The sequence below is a fragment of the Carassius auratus genome, chromosome 18 (assembly GCF_003368295.1).
Source record: "Carassius auratus strain Wakin chromosome 18, ASM336829v1, whole genome shotgun sequence".
NCBI lineage: Eukaryota > Metazoa > Chordata > Actinopteri > Cypriniformes > Cyprinidae > Carassius > Carassius auratus.
In genome coordinates this window covers 10,817,107-10,839,930 of record NC_039260.1, presented here as the reverse complement: position 1 = coordinate 10,839,930, position 22,824 = coordinate 10,817,107, and the positions used below count along the sequence as shown (strand labels likewise).

Here is a 22,824-nt window from a genome sequence, read left to right as displayed (position 1 = left end):
TACTTCCCAGTCAGAGAGCACCTGTCTACCAAAAGCTCACTATCCAATCAGAGTAGATCACTGTTAAACCCGCCCCCACGAGAGGTTTGTGTCAAAACACTGTGGCAATGAATTCAGAATCCACGATTAGCGAAAACTAATCTTTGAAGAACATTAACAAAGAATTAAGTATATTTGAGTTCATTTTTCTCGTTTTCATTGTTTTTTTTTTCTTCTTTTGTAATGGCATATTTTTGATAGTTTCTGAAAAAGTTACGTTCAGTTTTATAAAGTTTTGTTCATTATTATTGAAACAAATGTAATTCCATACAATGTGGCAGTGCCACTTTTGGCAGCCAGACTCAGGGCAATTCTGGGGCATTATTCATTCAATGTCCATGCTGAGTCTGGTAACCGTAGCTGGACAGAGTAATTTCTTCCAATCTGGGCCATTATTAGGCTACCTGGGTGGTCAAGTAAAATCCTCATTAAATACGGTTACGCAATTGAGTTTGAGCAAATCAACTAAAACCAAAATTAACTATCGGCTTGTTAAAATCTAGGATACCAATGATGGTAAAATGGTTAAACTGACTGAAAAACATAGGCTCAGCTGTCACATTTATATTATTAATGTTTCAGTGTAACTACCACCCTGTCTACATTGGACATGAGTGCTGTGACACAACACAACAAAAGACAACAAAACCCATTATAATCAAGTAAGCAATTTGATCACACTCGCTGTGTGGTCATACTGTGTTCCCAACATGAAGTCCCTGCACACTCACTGTGTGGTCTTACTGTGGTCCCAACATGTGGTCACTGCACATTCACTGTGTGGTCTTAATGTGGTCCCAACATGAGGTCACTGCACACTCACTGTGCACTTATACTGTGAGCTCACCATGTGAGACCACTATTATATCATTGTGTAAAACTCATTCTATCTAAATGTTTTCTAATATTGGTCAGTAATATCATAAACATGTAGGACACGCGAACGGTTGCTGTTTATTGTGGTTTATTACCACAATAACCTGTGTGTCCAAGTTGAAAGACCTTCTTGTGTATCCTACTTGTAGAAAATTAAAACATTACGCATCTAAAGCTGACTTCTGCACGAACGCAAGGGCTCTCTTTCCCAGCACATGCGCACACTTCTGTCTGTCTGCTCTGTTCAGCGAGTGGCTGAAAAGGAGCTGCGCTGGCAGTTACGTAAGAGCTACACTGCTCTTGGGGAATTATGCTCAAATTCTGCTGCATGGACATCTCAACCGTTCTTATTTAACTAAACTGGTTTCCAATCAAATTCAGAATTGTTTTGAAAATTTTAACTTTTGCTTTTAAATCTATTCATAAATAAGCACCATCATATCTTGTCACTAAGATCCAGCAGTCTTGGTCTCCTCTCTGTTCTTAGACTGAGGTTCCATTCCAGAAGTGATCGAGCCTTCACTGTTGCCGGTCCTAGTCTATGTAACAAATTACCAACTTTTGTTTGAAATGTGGCCTCCTTACCAATTTTTAAATACATACTTATATGTATATATATATATATATATATATATATATATATATATATATATATATATATATATATATATATATATATATATATATATATATATTTGCCATATCAATTGTACTGTTATCTTGTGCTTTTACACTGCATACATAATCCACTAGTTGACCTTTGGGATTTTCTTGTGTTCCATTCGGAAATTTCAAACATTTATGTCATCTTCCGAATATGTGTGGGTGTTTTATCTAATACTTTAAATGCCCAGCACTGCAATGGAAATAATCACAATATATATATTTTCTTTTTGTGATATCATCCTAAAACCATTGTGCGACTGTTTACATTCCCAGTTGTTGAAGGTCAGACAGTTTCCTGATAGTGTAGACGAGTGTAAATTACAGACCTTCCTTTGTCTTCTGAAACTATGGTTACAGAGTAAATTTAAACTTTCAACATCTTCCCTAATGCCCATAAACAAGCGCACCTCTCTCATGTCAAAGAATCAAGCTTGCCATAACTTACGGCTATCTTTAAATTAGACTTTCAGCTACTTATAGGGTGACTACAGTTAATTGAATTCGGTATTTAAAAATGACATTTTTATTCAATGGATAGTTATTTGTAAAGTTACTATGTAAATGCTAACATTAAATTGTTCAGTGGGTTTGTGGGCTTAAATATATTTAAAGGGATAATTCACCTAAAAAAAAAAAAAAAAAAAAAAAATATATATATATATATATATTTTTTTATATATTTTCAGTGAATATTTATTATTACTATCATTTTATTTACTTTGTTTAATTGTATGCTCCACTGAATGACTCATAAAATATTGATACATTTTGGTCACATAACTTGTTTATTTACAGTTTATTTTTAAATATATTTTTATATAGACATGGTTGTAAAATGGGGCCTGCTGGTCCTGTGGGCCACAGTGGAACTGCAAGCAGCAGTCCTGAAATAAAGATGTGAAAAATGTCGGGAGTGAAGAGAGAGAAATGTCGGATCAAGGGCATTTCAATGATGGTGAATTCCAATTTTGTCTAGGTTTTTTTTTTCCTCTGTGCCTTTTTATCCATCTTTCATGAAGAATGGAGCTGCGTTGGAGTGTTTGATAGTATTTTGGGTGCTGTCATATTGCTACATACAATTAGCAGAAAGAGAAAGCTAAAAAGGTTTTAATGTTAATGTATTACAAATATATCAAGCATTAAAGCTGCGGTAGGTAACTTTTGACGCTCTATCGGTTAATAAACAGAACTGCCTGCGTCTTGCGGAAGAACAACGTAGCCGGAACTATTTCTCTCTGTTTATGTCTATGAAGAATCACAAAGGTACTGGGTTACTCCGCCGCCGTACCCCCGAACCAATCTAAAATAGTGCGAATATAAACACTTATTATAGATGTACCCTAATGATTCAGGACAGGCTAAAAACACGGTTTGTAAAAGGGATTCATGGTGTACTCGCTTATTATATACATTTTGTAAATCTTGAACACAAAAAAAGTTACGGACCGCAGCTATGATTGGTTGTTTTTTACCGGGAGCGGATGAATTTCTGCAAATGGCAATAGGACCAGTGGGAGGAGCCAGAGGAGCTTGATTTTTTTACGGATTATCTATCTCATATTCTACTGTCAGGACATAATGACAGGTTTCACAAATACATTTTTACAAAAGTTACCTACTTCAGCTTTAAGCTTGAGATATTATTTTAGCCTAGAGAAATGTAAATGACACGGTGCACAAGACGGGGGGGGGGGGGGGGGGGGGATGGGGTAGGGGGCTTAACTCTTTGTGGTCGAGAGCCATCTCACAAGGCTGGGGAGACTGCACACAGCTCTATATGTTGCTGCCTCCCGGATGCACGTCTCATTAGTCCAAATGCTACAATTGATTGATTGATTGATTAACTGACTGACTGATTGATTCATTGAATGAATTAAAATAAAAATTGAAAATATAAAATCCTACATTGATACATTTGATTTATGTATAACTGCATAAATTCTTCCAACTGTAGATTTTTGTGCTTTACTAGATTAGTGTAACACACACACACACACACCCTGTTCACAAAGTGGAAAAATGTACCTTTTGGCATCTGTTTGCTATTTGCTTAAACTAAATTGTGCATTTGTGATTTGGTGTTTTATGATTTACATTTTATGAGACATGGTGTCTCAAATACATCATTTTTTGTTCCAATTGTCTGGATTCTCAGACTATAGCAGCTGCATCCTGTTAGTTCTGTCTGTACTGTAGACTAATGACAGTGTCTACCGACTTTTCAACTTCTCCAACAGCAATTCGTTTTTTGGAGCATGTTCAAATGTTTCCAGACTACAGATGGAGATGACATTTTTAAGTGGCTTTGGGTGAATGGAAGTTTACCAGACACAAATATTCATTTCTGTTCACGTATCCTTTATCCAGTTTTTCCAGACTGCAGCTGTCTGCATTTCCTATTCTCATGGCTGAGAGTAGGAAATCTTGCTGAATATGATCCGACTGTATATTTGATCCAGCTATAAAACCATTTTACCTTTATATCAACTGTGATATTCACAATTGTCTAATGTTTATGACAAATCAAATATTGTATAATTGTTTATAAGGAACCACCAATGTCAGTTTTTTGTCATTTAAAATTTTATTTTCAGTCTCTCTGAAAAGCCTGTGTGGAACTGTCTTGTTTAAAAATGCATCCACAGTAAAGTAAAGCAAAGAAACAGTGTTTGTTAAGTTCATTTTGGAATTGGGTGAAAATATATATTCATTATTAATAAAGTAAGGAAAGATCTAGGGCGGCCTATCTGATAAAGTGAAATTAACCTTGAAATTAAAATAGAAAAAGCCATGTCATGCTCATGTCTGATAGAGGCAGGTGTCTCTGAATGTTAGCATGCAGAGGTTATTTGTACTCGGAGTGCATACACTGCATATTTACATTTACATTTAATCATTTAGCAGACGCTTTTATCCAAAGCGACTTACAAATGAGAACAATAGAAGCAGTCAGGTCAACAAGAGAACAACAACAGAATACAAGTGCCATGACAAGTCTCAGTTAGTCTAGTATAGAACGCATAGCCAGGTATATATAATTTTTTTTTTTTTTTTTTTTTTTTATTAAATGAAAAAAGAGACAAGAAAAGGAAAAGTACTGGTGTTAGTAGGTTAGGTGCAGGCGAAAAAGATGAGTTTTTAGATGTTTCTTGAAAATGAGTAAAGACTCAGCTGTACGAATTGAGATTGGGAGGTCATTCCACCAGCTGGGCACAGTCCAGGAAAAGGTCCGTGAGAGTGATTTTGAATTTCTTTGGGATGGCACCACAAGGCGTTGTTCACTTGCAGAACGCAAACTTCTTGAGGGCACATAGGATTTAACCAGTGAGTTTAGGTAAGTTGGTGCCGTGCCAGTGGTCGTCTTGTAGGCAAGCATCAGTACCTTGAATTTGATGCGAGCAGCTACTGGTAGCCAGTGTAACCTGATGAGGAGAGGAGTAACATGAGCTTTTTTTGGCTCATTGAAGACAACCCTCGCTGCTGCATTCTGGATCATTTGCAGGGGCTTGACAGTACATGCAGGAAGGCCCGCCAAGAGAGCATTACAATAGTCCAGTCTAGAGAGAACAAGAGCTTGGACAAGAAGTTGGGTTGCTTGCTCTGACAGGAAGGGTCTAATCTTCCTAATGTTGTATAAGGCAAACCTGCAGGACCGGGTCGTTGTAGCAATGTGGTCAGTGAAGCTTAATTGATGATCCATCACAACTCCTAGGTTTCTGGCTGTCCTCGAAGGAGTTATGGTTGACGAGCCTAGCTGTATAGAGAAGTTGTGATGAATCAATTGGTTAGCTGGAATCACCAGTAGTTCAGTCTTTGTAAGGTTAAGCTGAAGGTGATGGTCATTCATCCAGCTAGAAATGTCACTCAGACAGGCTGAAATGCGAGTAGCTACCGTCGGGTCATCAGGCTGGAATGAGAAGTAGAGTTGGGTGTCATCAGCATAGCAGTGATAAGAAAAGCCATGCTTCTGAATGACAGATCCTAAAGATGTCATGTAGATGGAGAAGAGAAGTGGTCCAAGTACTGAGCCTTGAGGAACCCCAGTAGCAAGGTGGTGTGACTTTGAAACATCACCCCTCCAAGACACACTGAATGATCTGTCAGAGAGGTAGGACTTAACCCACAGGAGAGCAGTTCCAGAGATTCCCATCTTTCTGAGGGTGGACAGGAGAATCTGGTGATTAACAGTGTCAAAAGCAGCAGACAGGTCCAGTAAGATGAGTATCGAGGATTTTGAAGCTGCTCTTGCTAGTCGCAGGGCTTCAGTAACCGAGAGCAGAGCAGTCTCAGTTGAGTGGCCACTTTTGAAGCCAGATTGGTTGCTGTCCAGGAGGTTGTTCTGTCCAAGGAACATAGAAAGCTGGTTGAACACAGCCCGCTCAAGTGTCTTTGCAATGAATGGAAGCAGGGATACCGGTCTGTAGTTTTCAAGAAGCGCTGGATTTAGAGATGGTTTCTTGAGCAGTGGGCTTACCCGAGCCTGCTTGAATGCTAAGGGAAATGTTCCAGATTGAAGAGAAGAGTTGATAATGTGAGTAAGTGAAGGTATGACTGAAGAAGAGATCGCTTGAAGGAGGTGAGTGGGGATAGGATCAAGTGGACAAGTAGTAGGATGATTGGACATGAGAATTTTGGAGACGTCCATCTCTGAGAGTGGGGAGAAGGAGGATAAAGAGTGTGCATCGGTCATTGTGAAGTTTTCCTCAGTCTGCGGTGTGGAGAATTGGTCACTGATGGATCTTGTCTTATTTGTGAAGAAAGCTGCAAAGTCGTCCGCTGTAAGAGTCGATGGAGGAGGTGGAGGCGGCGGATTAAGAAGAGAAGAGAAAGTCTTGAAGAGTGTCCGAGCATCACAGCAGCTGTTAATTTTGTTGTGGTAGTAGGATGTTTTAGCTGTGAAGACATTTGCAGAGAAGGAAGAGAGGAGAGATTGATACACACTGAGGTCCATAGAGTTTTTTGATTTCTGCCATTTCCTCTCTGCAGCCCTGAGTTTAGAGCGATGTTCTCGGAGAACCTCGGACAGCCAGGGGGCAGATGGGGCAGTGCGTGCTGGTCTAGACAACAGTGGGCAAAAGTTGTCCAAGCAAGATGTTAAAGTGGAGCAAAGAGTGTCCGTAGCACTGTTAATGTCCAGAGCAGAAAACTGAGAGAATGGTGGAAGAGAGGATGAAACCACAGCAGATAGGTGAGATGGAGAGAGTGAGCGTAGGTTCCGTCGAAAGGTGACCTGCGTTGGAGTGTGTGCCACTTCAGGAGTAAGTGCTAGGTTAGCAGTAATGAGGAAGTGATCAGATGTGTGCAGTGGAGTAACTGAAGTGGTGTCCACAGAGCAACAGCGCGTGTAGATGAGGTCAAGTTGGTTGCCCGATTTGTGACTCGCTGTAGTGGACACTAGCTTGAGATCAAATGATCTCATATAACATGACAATCTTAATCCTCTTACAGGAGACTTAACAGGCTGACAAATGATGAGTGATGGGGGACATACCTCGGTATAGATGCTGGAGAAAGACTTGGAAGAGATTCCGAGGAGATATCTGCTGGAGAGGAAGTAAGTAGACTTCCAGGGCCATCGCTAGTGGGGTGAAAGGTGGTGATGATCATAGGGGCCCACGGCTGAAGGGGCGGGGTGGGGGGGTATGTCAAACGACTGGCTGAGGCCAGCCTAAGAGCTAAATCTAAACCGTGCCAATTTAAACATTCAAAAGAGTTTAAATAATTTAAACACAAGACATGGGAAAGCTCAACCAAGTAGGCTATTCGTGCCGGGAAAGTGTGTCCGAAAAAAAAAAATGTTATGTCTTAAAGCTGCAGTAGGTAACTTTTGTAAATATATATTTTTTACATATTTGTTAAACCTGTCATTATGTCCTGACAGTAGAATATGAGACAGATAATCTGTGAAAAAAATCAAGCTCCTCTGGCCCCTCCCACTGGTCCTATTGCCATTTGCAGTTACTGACCGCTCCCGGTAAAAAATAACCAATCAGAGCTGCGGTCCATAACTTTGTTTGTGTTCAAAATGTAGAAAAATGTATATAATAAGCGAGTACACCATGAATCCATTTTCCAAACCGTGTTTTTAGCTTGTCCTGAATCACTAGGGTGCACCTATAATAAGTGTATATTTTCTGACTATTTTAGATTGCTTCGGGGGTACCGCGGCGGAGTAACCCAGTACCTTTGTGATTCTTCATAGACATAAACAGAGAGAAGTAGTTCCGGCTACGATGTTCTTCCGCAAGACGCAAGCAGTTCTGTTTATTAACCACTAGAGCGTCAAAAGTTCCCTACCGCAGCTTTAAGTGAAAGTAAACAGTTGAGAAAGAATTCGGATGTGTATCATTATAATGACCCCTAACTAGCTCTGCTCTCGGTATCTTTAATGTTAATCCAAGAAAATTAATGTAAATCACTTACTGCTCTTGACTGAATTACTTTGTAGTTTTAACAAGGATTTATCCACAATCAAAACAAAAATCTGATATAATTTAATCATTTAATCAACATTTATGTCTGCATATGGGAAATTCCAACGTCAAGCTTTGATCTCCGGGCATGACGTAAAATATTTGTACAAATGTGTGACTGTTTCAGAGCAGTGACAGGAGATGGCTTACATCCTGGGGATTGTTTTTTTAAGATTTTATGCTCCATCCTGAGGAATGTTTTTTGCAGATTTGAATGGTCTTGTTCCTACATCTGGGGTCTTTCCCCATCCGGTGTCCAGTTGCGTTCCAAGGCAGGGTGTTTTTGCTCTCTCTAACACACTCTATGAGAGGTGTGAGAAAGATATTGGTTTTAAGGTCAATAATTAATAAACAGTTATATCAGATCATGAGATCATATATAATGCTTGCATATATAATCTAATGGTTGTAAAAAAAGAATTTAAATAAAATAGGTAACATGACTATTAATAAATTGGTGATCATAAATAAATACAATTACCCTTACATTTTCAGAAGAAAGTCTTCCTTGTGCAAGCATCACAAATCTTCAAATGAAATGTTTAAGTTGGAACCCCCCCATCACCCCACCACCCTGTCTGTATAATTCATGCATGCATGAGCATTCAATCGACTCTCCAGAGTTTTATTGTTCTTTTAAAGTAAAACAAATAAATTATGTGATCACACATAATATAAAACCAATCAAAACATTTACGCTAGTTTTTGTCATCACTAAAAATATAAAAACTTTGTACATTTTACCAGGATCGGGAAAAAAATTTATATGGAGGCTTTACATTGACATAATTCAATTCAATTGAAATTATATTATTATATTTACATATTTATATTTACATTATATTAATGCATTTTATACACTATCATCCCCTAAAGCTACCCATCACAGTAAACTTTCACATTTTCAGAAACATCATGTTTTATCATTTATAATTTAGAAAAGCATGCTCATGATTACAAACATTTGGAGTATTACTACATTCCATTATGACATTCCATAGACATAATGTTTTTATGCAAACTGTACAACTATCCATCACACAAATTCTGCATACAAACATTTTTAATAAAATATTGTTTAAAGTGATCTGGATTATGATAACTCTAGAAATTTCATAAACTACAATTACCTGTTATATCAGTGTTAAAGTTGTGTAATTATACAAATTGTCGCTCTGATGAATCATATAAACAAGCACACACATATGAAAACATTACAATTTAAAATAGACTTATTTTTAAGAATATGACAGCATGTTACTAAAGCAAATCATTTTCAATATTTCAACTCGACATTTATTTATTATAAGTTTATTGAACTTATAAATCACGTTTTAATAAAAAAATTGCATAAATGTTGTTTTCACAAAAAACACAAACATGTACAATCATGTCAAAACATATACAGTGCACCAGTGATTATATATAGCATACTTTATGAAATAAACATTTACTATAGTTTCATTTGTCAATAAAAATGCTTTACCTTATTAAGCCAGTGATGTTCATACCCTTGAAATGTTTTACAAAATGAACATAAGTTGGAAAATTAAATCCTGCTTTGAGCTCTTCTCACTAACAGAAGTGAATTGTCTGAGGCGGTCATGCTGAAACAAGAGCAGACACACACACACACACACACACACACACACACACACACACACACACACACACACACACACATACACGTTTGTTTTTGTGAAAGTGGGGACATCCCATAGGCATAATGGTTTTTATACTGTACAAACTGTATATTCTATGGCCCTATACCAACCCTACACATAAACCCTCACAGGAAACTCTGAGCATTTTTACTTTCTTAAAAAAAACTCATTCTGTATGATTTACATTTTGAAAAATGAGAACATGGGTTATGTCCTCATAAGTCACCCTCTCCTTGTAATACCTGTGTCATACCCATGTCATTATACAGAGTTGTGTCCTGATATGTAACATTTTTTTTTTTTTTTTTCTGGCGACGTTCCATAGGTGTTATGATTTTGTATTGTAAAAATACTTACCATAACACACAGAATTATGCATATGCCTACATTTTTTATATAATATTGTTTGTAAGCAATCTTAATTATGAGGACTCAAAATTCTGAAATTTCATCATAAACCAAATTTACTTTATTATTTCAGCATAATAGCCATGTCATTATACCAATATGTGTCAAGCACGCACATACATAAACATTTTGAGTTCAAGAGAGGCTTATCTCTATTTTAAATAATACAATATATTTTACATCATGTTAACATGAAGCAACTGTTGCTGAAGCAAAATCATACATTTAACATATATATTCAACATTTATTTAAGCTTATTGATGTTATAAAACACACTATTTAGAAGATACTAGCAAATAAAACTGTAATTATATATAACACACTGTATAAAATAAACATTCAATATAATTTTGAAAAAAATATGAAAAATGCTACCTTACATTTTTTAAGAGTGCTAAGAGAAAATTACGCAATTACATCGAAAACATGAATGAGTGATTTACAAAATAAAAAGTTATAATTTGAATCACAACCAAAACCTCCCCAGCGGAGTCTCAATTTAAAACAGAAGGGCCCACTCAGAGACGGGTTGGTGAGGGAGGAGTTAGACCAGATGATCTGAGATGCAGGGCCCTATTTTAACGATCTGAAACGCAAGTGTCAAAGCACGAGGCGCAAGTAACTTTGTGGGCGGGTCTCGGCGCTGTTGCTATTTTCCCGGCGGGATAAATGGCTCTTGCGCCCGGCGCAAATCTAAAATGGGTTGGTCTGAAGCAGCTTCATTATTCATAGGTGTGGTTTGGGCGTAACGAGAAATAAACCAATCAGAACTTCATCCAACATTCCCTTTAAAAGCAGGTGCGCAATTTCCATTATGGATTGCTATTATTATGGCATATTTACCAGGCGCACGCCAGGAGCGGTTCACAGCCGAGGAGACTGATGTTCTTGTAAGAGCAGTGAAAGACAGGGAAGTTGTGTTGTTATGGGGATGGGAGAATAATTAGCCTGAATAATTTGTAAGCTAGATTTATGCCTATTTTTTTTTAACATCTTTGTGGCACACCACAATGATTTCCGTCATCTCATGTGTTAATATTTTTTTAGCGTAACAATTTATGATTTGCAAAAATAACTGTTGCATCTGTGTAGATTACATGAGCAAAGTGTATGCGCATTGTGTACATTATGGTCAAGCATGCGCCCTTAAAATAGCATAATGAACAACGCTCAATGCGCCACTGACTTTAGACTAGGTTTTTTCTGGTCAGTGGCGCAACTGTTTAATGGAACAGCAAAATAGCACCAGGGATTGTTTGCGCCGGAACACGCCTCCTTTTTTGTGCTGAACCGCCCAGGGAGTGCAAGTTCATTCACTAGTTTAGCGACGTGCCTCTGTGGAGGGAAAAGCGCGCTTTGCGCGGGTGCAAAATAGGAATGACACATGCGTCGGTGTACAAAGTCAAATGCACTGGGTGCAAGATAGGGCCCGCAGTCTGTTAACAATTTTCCAGTCTGAATCTTAAGATCTTAAGAGTTTAAATAAGTGACCGTATTTTAGAGTTTTCCTAGTGTCCTGTAACATTCTCCCTCTCAAAATCTGACATGCTGATCTATTTCTTAACTTATTGTTCTATAAAAGACTTTTCTCAACAGTCCTTTATCAGCATGATAAATATCATATACTATCAATATACTATTGATTATGTACTGAAAATATATGTAGAAAGTTACAACATGTGATGTATCCCCTTTGTATGCTGCTCTTTGTTATGCTGGTCTTTGAAGAGATATTTTATGACTTTTGTAGGCACCAACCCCCCATAAAGTTCAGGTTCATTGAAAATGTTTAAGTCAACTACAGACATCTGAAAATACAGATCTAGGAAAATTAGGCAATACTGCATAGTTTATCAGAAGAGGCACTCTTACGGCTATGCAGCATAGCCGTAGTCATGAGGAAGTAGTGAAGGATTTTCTGTATTGAGTCTTACATTCGAGCAAATGTTGGGAAGAGGTCTTGTTTCATCTGCTGGCCATTTGTTCTCTTCAGAGACCAGCATAACAAAGAGCAGCATACAAAGTGGATACATCACATATTGTAACTTTCTACATATATTTTCAGTGGATAACCAGTAGTATATTGATAGTATATGACATTTATCATAATGATAAAGGACTGATCAGAAAAGTCTTATATAGAACAATAAGTTAAATAGATCAGGATGTCAGATTTTGAAAAGGAGAATGATACAGGATACAAGGAAAACTCTAAGATTTGGTAACTTTTTTGTTTAGACATTTAAGCGTGAAGATTATTTGAAATAAAACGAAGTGCCAAATTCCTTTAAAATTATAAACTAAGAATTAAACAGGTACTGTTGAATAAAAATCACAATTTAGGTTAAATTTAAGAGTAAATAATTAAAATATTTAATTTAAAACATTTAAGATTTCATCTAAACAATCTTGTTAATTTCGAAAGATCTTATTTAAACTCTTAAGATTCAGTCTGGGAAAGGGTTAACAGATTACATCTCAGATCATCTGGTCTAACTCCTCCCTCACCAACCCGTCTCTGAGTGGGCCCTTCTGATTTACATTGGGACTAGACTGGGAAGGACCTGCAAGGTTTGGGTTATGATTAAAATTATAACTTTTTATTTTGTAAATCACTCATCCATGTTTTCGACTTCGTTGCGTAATGTTCTCTTAGCACTCTTAAAAAATGTAAGGTATCATTTTCCATATTTATTGTGACCTAAAATTATATTGAATATTTGTTTTATACACTGTGTTATATATAATTACAATTTTATTTGCTACTATCTTCTAAGAAGAGAATAGTCTGTTTTATAACATCAATAAGCTTAAATAAATGTTGAATATATATGTTTAAATGTATGATTTTGCTTCAGCAACAGTTGCTTCATGTTAACATGATGTAAAATATATTGTATTATTTAAAATAGAGATAAGCCTCTCTTTAACTCAAAATGTTTATGTATGTGCGTGGTTGTTCATAATGACTTATCTGGACACATATTTGTATAATGACATGGCTACGTAATGGCTAATGAAATTACGCTGAAATAATAAAGTAAATTTGGTTTATGATGAAATTTCTGAATGTTGAGTCCTCATAATTAAGACTGCTTACAAACAATATTATATTAAAAATGTAAGCATATGCAAACATTTTTGTGTGATGGGTAATTGTTTGTACAGAACAAAATCAGTACGCCAATGGAATGTCCCCAGAAAACAAAAACAAAGGTGTGTATGTGTGCGTGTGTGTGTGTCAGCATGACCGCCTCAGACTGGCAACTCATTTCTGTTAGTGAGAAGAGCTCAAAGCAGGATTTAATTTTCCAACTTATGTACATTTTGTAAAACATTTCAAGGATATGAACGTCACTGGCTTAATAATGTAAAGCATTTTTATTGACAAATGAAACTATAGTAAATGTTTATTTCATAAAGTATGCTATATATAATCACTGGTGCACTGGATATATTTTGACATGGCAGTACATGTTTTTGTGAAAACAATGTTTATGCATAGTGAACAACTAAATTTTTTATTTAAAATGTGTTTTATAAGTTCAATAAACTTATAATAAATGAATGTTGAGTTGAAATATTTAAAATGATTTGCTTTAGTAACATGCTGTCATATTCTTTAAAATAAGTATACTGCCGTATTTTCCGGACTATAAGTCACACTTTTTTTCATAGTTTGGCTGGTCCTGCGACTTATAGTCAGGTGTGACTTATTTATCAAAATTAATTTGACATGAACCAAGAGAAATGAACTAAGAGACATGAACCAAGAGAAAACATTACCGTCTCCAGCCGCGAGAGGGCTCGCTGTAGACGGTAATGTTTTCTCTTGGTTCTTGGTTCTAATTAAATGCGACTTATAGTCCAGTGCGACTTATATATGTTTTTTTTTCCTCATCATGAAATTATAAGAAGAGAAAGATGCATTTCAATGTACAGTCAATATATTTACAAATTAAACAATGTTTTTTTAAATATCTGATGTTGTTTATCTTGTTTATGTTTATTTATCTTGATCGAACTACATTGCTTCAATGTAGTGGTTAACAATGACTAGGCTACATATGTATTAAAATTTATTACTGCAAGAAAGTACACACTGACCTAACAGACATAAATTTATAAAACAAGATTATTTAGAATTATAATTTCACAACTCTCAAAATGTTACTTTTGTCTTTACAGGTCTTTCTTTTTACTATCCTGATTGCAGTTTAATTTATAATTACTGTAACTGTCCTGTTACAACTGTATTTTGATTGAATGTGTAAACGATAAAATGTGTAAACTCAGACTTTTATTAAATAAACTAAACTCTTACCCGTGCTTCCCGTTCTTCATTCGCCATGCTTGATTACTGATGTAAAGGCTTAATTTCCGTTCTAATGAATCCATATTGCGCAAAAGGTGCTCAGAATCGTGCTCTTTGAATGCACTCAGTGGCTTATGATATGATTGGTTGAATGTTAAGCTCGCATCTGATTGGCTAAAGAGTACGATGGACCCACGTGGGAAGAGAGCTCTGCCAGGAAAGTCTCAAAAAAACACACACACAAATCCGAGTGGATTCGTAGTAAATGACGATTCGTACATTCAGACACTCGTACATTTTAAACATTCAAAGGTTTTTGTGCACAGTTGTATATCTACAAATTGTTTTTTGCATTTGTGAAATGTATTTTATAAATATATAATTTTATTTTGCGCTTGTGAATTGCTTTTTGTGAATATATTTTCTTTTCACGCACGTAATTTTTTTTTGTGTGTATGTGAATTAGGTTTCATGCATGTGAAATTGTCTACGCATGTGTGAATCGTGTTTTTTTGCGTGAATTATATTTGAGACTAAACTGCTTCTATAACTGACGGCCTGCAATTTCTTTAAATACAATCCGCTAGACCAGTGGTTCCCAAACCTGTCCTGGCGTACCCCCAACACTGCACGTTTTCTTTGTCTCCCTAATTAAACACATCTGATTCAACTCATCAGCTCATTATCACATGGGTTAATGAGCTGATGAGTTGAATCAGATGTGTTTAATTAGGGAGACAAAGAAAATGTGCAGTGTTGGGGGTACGCCAGGACAGGTTTGGGAACCACTGCGCTAGACAACTCAGATGATCAATTGTAAAACGTGAAATGTAAGTAATGGAAAAATTGCGTTGAGATTATGAAGTTAATACTAAATCTAACCAGGAGTGGTCGCTAGTTTCCAGCCGATCCGAGTAGTAGTAGTAAAGTTTGATAGAAGTGCACGCAAAGTACTAAAAAATAAATATATAAATACAAATTGACAGTGCAATTCGTGTTTTTCAGTAAAGATGGTCAACGGATCATCTTTTTACAAAGTTCAAGGTAACGAAAGGAAATATTTTAATGTAAATTGTAAGATTTTAAGTTTTTTTTGAAAAAGCCCTTTTTAACTGTTCTCTGAGGTTGTGTTGATAATGTTTCATTGGCTGGAATCTAAGATAGGACCTCTGTACATTTTTTTGTTACACATTCATATAATAAATATCTAATAAAACATTTAAACACTAATTACATACATTGATTTCCCTTAATAAAAAGGAAACTGAGTAGTACTAATGATGGCCCTGACCTTGCCCCTTGGTATGAAGGAGAAGAAATGCTGGTCCTTGTCACTCTTGAAGTTGCTCATCCCTGATATAAAAGATCAGTGAAAGTACCCCCACTCCCTACTTCCCCCAAACAACAGATCGCTCAGTGAATCTTTCCACCACTGGTAATATGCTAACATCACTATTGTATTATAACATCTTTCAGAACAGAAATATGGGAAGGTTGAAGGTGTATGAAACACTCAGACAACAATTGGATATTGGTATGTATTGGCTTTCTGTTGTAATAATGAAATTATATTAGATACATTGTATCACCAAGTATACATGGATTGGAAACTTCTGCTAGTTTTATACACTTCTGCTTTGCCATTTGTAGATGAGATTAATCAAAAGGGCTTTGATGCCAGAGTAAAGATTTATTGCTTGTACGTGGTGCAGAAGGAACATCAGTTTTTCTGTTTTTTTTATCCTTACAGATTGGCAAGACTTATATTAATTTAATCAATTTTATTCTATATACTTTGTTTTTCTCTTTAACATTCTAGAGACCAGCAAAACAAAAAATCCGAAGGCATTCATGGGTAAGATGATTGAAATGTTGTCACCCTTTGTAAATATGTGCAAAGTGGGCCTAGTCTTCAATTTTTAAAGAGGTCATGACATGCTTTTTCATCATTCTGAATTTAACTTTTAAAACCTGTGGGGTGACCTGAGGAGAGCCCAGTGTCATAGACCTCTCAATCTGAAGAATACACTGTTAAAAATTACCAGCATTTCACAATAATTAACAGTATTATTTTACAGTAACTTGTTGTAATTAAGTTTCCCTGTAATATCCCAATGAATACCTGTAAAAACTACAGTATCCTTGGATTTTACAGCATTTAACTCTTATTTTACAGTAAAATCTTGCTATCTAAAACCTACTGTTATATCACAACAAGGTCTGTAATATCACAGCAACACAGTGTAAAAAATAAGTATTTCACAGCAGTAAACAGTATTATTACAGTGAAATATTGTATTGAAATGTGCCATGGGAAGTCACATGACATAACCGATCTGTTTTGATATGAAAGCGCTGTCGTCGTGTCCCTCTTCTATTCCGGGCTGAATGGAGAAGGTGAGCAGCATGCATGTTTGCAGCACTTACACCCATGTTATTTTAATATAATTATAATATATACTTTCAAATAAACGTTTATTGCATGACACAGTTCACATTTTGTTAGCAAGTGCCGGGAATTGTTGAAAGTTCTCTCACAGCATTTGCTAATAGAAGTAACTTAATGTTAGTTAGAGTTAGGCTATAATTTTTCATGTCACTATTTTATACTAGTTTATAAAACCATTGATGGGACAAACATTGCTATATGTGCACATTTCTGTAATTAGTCAAGGTTATCATAGATTTGCAGGGCTAACCGTTAGCTGTTTAACTTTAATGACTGTGATTCAAACGGTCCATGATTTTTTTTCCAGCGGATATAGTTACAACCGTTCACATTTTGATAGCAAGTGCCCGGCTTTTTTTTTTTTTTAATTCTCTCACAGCATTTGCTAATAGTAGTAATGTTAGTAATGAGTAATAATAGTAATGTTTCGCTATAATTTTGCATGTCAATATCACCGTTAAGACAAATTTGGTATTTGTAAAGTTTATAAAACCAGTAATGGGACAAACTTTACTATTAATGTGTGCACATTTCTGTTATTAGTCAAGGTTATCTTAGATTAGCAGGGCTTACTGTTAGCTGTTTAACTTTAATAACTTATTGATTCAAACGGTCCATGAATTTGTTTTTTTATTTATTTTTTCAGCAGGTATCCTAGTTACAACATGACTGAGCTAACTGGAGTAAGTTATTCTCACAATGTGTTGGACAACGGGAGGGTTTTAACACTAGGGTTCCCACTTGTCCTGATATAAATGAATAATAATTGTAAAAGTTGTAAATGCAATTTACATTGAGTTAGCAATCTCAAAGTAATACAGAAAAAAAAAAAAAAACTATTTACACTATTAAAACACTATTTATAAATACACCTTTCATTTTTGACATCCGGCTAGAATTAAATTACAATAATAAATGATCATATTCTGCATTCAAACTGAAATTCTTATTGTTGGTTGCCTTTGTGTAATTTCTCCTTTTATTTCCTTTTCTTTCCTTTTCTTAGTTCTTTCCTTTAAGTAATCCTTACATTTGCTGTACGCTTCTGTCATAAGTGCCACAATGGTGACATGTTTTCTAATTATCCCACCCACATTTTCAGGAGCCATCCAAAATCATTTGGTGACACTGGCAAGCACGGTGATACTGCTGGAGACGGATGTCACTCTCTTCTGCAACATGTAAAAACTAGAGTGGAGAAAAAAAATAGGAATAAAGCTCTTGCTCAATGCTGCAGAGAAAGAAGACCGCGCACTGGAATGGCAGGAGAGGCCAGAGGCAAGAGGTCCTGTTGACCAATACGGGTATGTGGCAATATGTATGTGGCAATATACATGTAAAGTCTGTCAATATTTTGCATTGTAAATGACCATGAATAACACTGAAACAGGACAAAACATACTTTTCTCTTGACTAGTTTATTGACACTTTGACATGGGCCCTTTTCACAGCAATCATGTTGCGATGTAATTACCTGTGATTATGGACTTGTTCCATTTAGGATTTATCTGAGCCAGGGCGCTGATATTGTGCATAGTGGCTCTCTGGCATGCATGGTTGTGATACACTAAATACATTGACCTTAAAGGGATATTCCACCTCCCCTTGAGTAAAACAATTGATTTTTACCTTTCTCCTGTTCATCCAGTCATTCCCTGAGTTTGGCGATACCACATATAGCTCCAGCCTAGCATAGATCATCGGATTGGATTAGACCATTAGCATCTCGCCCTCAAAGTGACTAAGATTTCAAGAATTTTTCCTATTTAAAAGTAGTTTCTTCCCAAGTTAGAACATGCAATAAAAGTAAGGGAAAATGAAATGTGGTGATTTTCTAGGCTGATCTGACATGGAACTATACTCTCATTCTGGTGTAATAATCAAGGAACGTTGCTAACTTACCATGGGCGCAGTGATATCACGCAGCAAGAGACAACTTTTAAATAGGACAAATTCCGGAAATCTTAGTCAATTTGCAGGCGAGATGCTAATGGTCTAATCCTATCCAATGATCTATGCTATAGGCTGGAGCTATACATGGTATCGCCAGACTAAGGGAACTGCTGGATGAACGGGAGAAAGGTAAAAATCAATTGTTTTACTTGAGGGGAGGTGGAAAATGAGCTTAATTCCCCAAATGGTAGAATATCCCTTTAATTAGTTTGATAAAATACACCTGTGTTTACAACACTATTACACTGTAACATAACTTCTGTGGGATGAGTCTATTTAAACAGTCACAACAGGGAATCAAACTGCTGACCATTCAGTCATGAGATGACTTGCTCCAACTTCTGAGTTATAACCATCCCCAATAGTATTGTTACTCTGTGATGCCCACTCCTAGGTGTGTCAGGTGGGGCCCAGTAGATTTGCCAGAGGGGGAGACCGAGGCAACATTGGAGAATATAAAGAGGGATCTGCTGAACATCTACTCAGGCATGCCATCTACTCTCTTTTTGGGTTATTTTGTTTAGAATTTAGTAATTTGTCAAGATCTGAACACTGTGTGTGTTGGGCGGCTACAAGACCAAATTGTTACTTGGGTACTAACAATACATTTTTGTATGTCTGTGTACACAGGGGAAGGAATGAGTTGGGCAGAGAGAGCAGAACCAATGATGGAAAAGACATGCATCATCCTGTGGAAAAACCTTAACAAAGTGCCTGCTGCAGTGATGTCTGAGATCAAACAGGAATGGCCATTTCTCTTCTCTCAGAAATGCCTATTCTCACACTTTAACCTCCTGATGGACGTTGATGTCCTTCAGAAGCTACAGGAGGAAATTAGTCGAAGAGGACAGACCATCCTGGATTACTGTGCAACACTGGACAACCCAAAGATCCGTGATGTTCTGGCCTGCTATGATCCAGACTCTGACAAGGCTGCCTGCATCCTGCTGCTCCTAATGTTGTACTTCAGAGAGCCGAAAGAGAGTTTGATGCTTGAAGTTGATGTAAGATTTTTTTATTCAAATATTTAAAATGCAAAATGAGTGATTACATTATCAAGATTTACCTTGCATGATTTACTACCTCTGACCAATGAACAATATTTATCCTTTATCCTAAAACCATGCTATTGTGTGTTAACTATGTTACAGTCATGTGCCACTGCTGTGGGCGTCAATACTGCAGAACTCCCCGGAACCCCGTGCTTGATCATTCAAGGTAATGTTACTTTGATCTAGTACCGATATTTCTAAATCATTATTTTGTTTTCATTCTAGAAATCTAAATGACCACAATAAATAATAATAATTACATTTGTATAGCCCTTTGTATCTTAAGCAGATCTTAAGTTGTATCTGTTCATTTCAGGTGACATGATGAAGCCCTCTGGATGGCTTATATCCATCAAGGGACATGTCGTGATGGGCCCACACCCTTTATTTTTACATGGAGTAGCTGCTTTCTTCAGCAGCTATTACGTATTCAACCTTGAGTATCCTACCGCTGGATCTTCGACACTGGAGTTCATTCAAAGGTATTTTATAAAGATCACATTTAATCTTGTAATTCACATTATAGTACAGGCTTACAACTCAATGATTGTCTTGAGGTCAAAAATGCTGACAAACGAGGTACATGAGGCTAGCCTGGTGAGACCATCCTGATCTCGCGAACTCATTCAATTTCGCTCTGCAGATCAATCTGGGTTTCTACACATGTTATGCTGACAAATACCTGCCGGTCCAATCACAGCTATTTATTTAGTTTTGCTACCTCTCATAGTAAAAAATCTACCACTTTGCCTAACGCTAACCTAACCTGAGGCACCTTGGCTAAAAATGGCACAAAAAAAAAAAAAATTATGGTGAGAGTAAGATCTAACAGGTTTTTAATTATAAATCTATTAGGGTTCTATGTGGGGGAAAAGCACAGCAAAAAGCACACCTTGATAAATGCTGTCTGCAATACATACTGTAAGTCTATTTAAAACTGAAACTATCTTTGCTTATTAACAGGTGCTTCCTGGGCATCAATCCTGAAAGAGGCTCAAAGACCAAGAAGCGGACAACAATGAACCCTCATGTGAGCACCCTTTTGAGGAAACTTATTGACTTTGAGTGGGCATCATAGTTTTTTTTTTTTTTTTTTTTTTTTTTGCAGCGGTAGTTGTCAGGCTCAGTTTTGAGTATCCTTGTTCTTTTTGTAATTTTTCCAGACAACTTTGCACTACAATGCTGCTGCATGTGACTCTTGAAGTACTTGGCATCTGCTAAACAAATGAAAAATATTTTTTTCTTAATAAATATGCCATTGGGCTAACGTTGACTTTACCTCAGAGTTGTTTGTTGGGGGGAGGGGGTTAATTGTACAATGATTGTAAATTCACAGTAAATGGAAGCTTCATCTGCATTACTTTTACAGTATACAGTTTTACAGTATGTTATTGGACAATTTTAGCATGACTTCCACAGTATACATTGTAAATTCACAGTGAAGTATTGTCAATTTGTACATTATTACACACTACACACTGTAAAAGTACAGGGCCTTATTGTAATGATGTACAGCAATAGATTGTAATTCCCCAGTAATGTACTGTAATATCACAGTAATTGCTGTGTCATTGAAGCTGTGAAGTTACAGTATAAGGTTGTGCTTTTACAACAATGCATTGTAATATCACAGATATAAAATTACAGTAAATTGCTGTGACTATATTTCACAGTATATTGCTGTAATCCTTACTGTGAAAGTCATGCAAAATTTATCCAATTATTTATTGTAAATTTACAACGAAAATTTTTGCAGTGTAGAGGAATAGTCTCAGATACCTTTTCATGCATTCATCATTATAGATATTATATATATATATATTCATAGCTTTTACATTGGGAGAAAAAAAAGGATTGATATATTACAGACACAAATATATTTGGTTAACAAATCATTTATTTATTTATTTATTTTTTCACTTTTTTAAAAATGATAAATTGATAAATATTTGATGATTACTTTGAATAAAAGACCAAGATGATAAATGCACATTTTTCTATACCCTGAAAAAAAAAAAAAAAAGATTTGTTTAGTTTGCTTCGTTGCTTTCATTTCAAAATGATAATAATGGAAATTGTATGTCTGTATTACATATGCAGCACAAGTTTTTACCAAGACAAAACAATGAATAATAGGCCTACCACAAGTGAAGAAATGCCAGTTTCCCCCCGTCAAAAAGGAAAACCCTTTAGCAATAAGGTTAGCAATAAGGTTGGGGTAATTAATAAATCTGCTTGAAAAAGCCAACTCACTGAACTACTGCTTAGATATTTTATTATTATTAGTTAGCTTTCTCAAGTCAGATTGATCTATCGTCATTCTTTTCTCAGGAATTGGTGAAAGTGAAGTGGTCTTACTAAAATATTACTGTTGAATATTGGTGATCTTGACGGTTGTTTGTATGATATCCAACCAAAGAGATCCAGAATTTTAAGAAGACGAACAGACCAAGTGTAGTGAGGGCCTTAGGTTCAGGCCAGCATGCTGGGAGATCAGAAAGCGCTGAGTACATCCATTCAAAAAATGTCATCAATCAAGGTTTAAAGCCACCCAATATTTTGGTAAGACTTTTTTCTAATTAAATCAGTAAGTATATATAAAAAGTAGTGCTGTCAATCGATTAAAAAAATTAACTAATTAATCGCACAATTTTTTTAAAATTAATCGCGATTAATCGCGATTAATCGCAATTAAAAGACTGAAACTTTTTGGATATGTAAATGTAAAATGTAAATAATTAATGTAAACTCAAGACAAAGCAACTATTTAAATTAAAAATATGATTGTTTATTGGAATTTTTGTTTAACTTGTAACACAGATTTTCTCATGTAAACAACATACCTGCAATAAACCATCAATATCCTCCAAATTAACTGTTGGCTTGAAAGCCATATTTATTACAGAAATAAAAACACAGGCATGTAAG

At 36.0% G+C, this 22,824-nt stretch overlaps 1 protein-coding gene and 1 long non-coding RNA gene across 2 annotated transcripts; one reads left to right on the top strand and one right to left on the bottom strand.

The window, feature by feature from the left end:
* Positions 1-2,411: 2,411 nt before the first annotated feature.
* On the bottom strand, positions 2,412-9,652 carry LOC113118789 (uncharacterized). The gene is made up of 3 exons (XR_003294374.1): positions 9,541-9,652; positions 8,205-8,356; positions 2,412-2,465 (listed from the first exon to the last, which is right to left on the bottom strand). It is a non-coding gene; the product is annotated as an uncharacterized LOC113118789 (long non-coding RNA).
* Positions 9,653-16,793: 7,141 nt separating this feature from the next.
* On the top strand, positions 16,794-21,322 carry LOC113118441 (uncharacterized). Its single transcript, XM_026287599.1, has 8 exons — positions 16,794-16,839; positions 17,538-17,574; positions 17,994-18,195; positions 18,916-18,973; positions 19,239-19,848; positions 19,996-20,062; positions 20,213-20,378; positions 20,860-21,322. Exons 5-8 carry the CDS (start codon positions 19,459-19,461, stop codon positions 20,972-20,974), a joined length of 738 nt encoding a protein of 245 aa, XP_026143384.1. The 5' UTR covers positions 16,794-16,839; positions 17,538-17,574; positions 17,994-18,195; positions 18,916-18,973; positions 19,239-19,458; the 3' UTR covers positions 20,975-21,322.
* Positions 21,323-22,824: the final 1,502 nt, after the last annotated feature.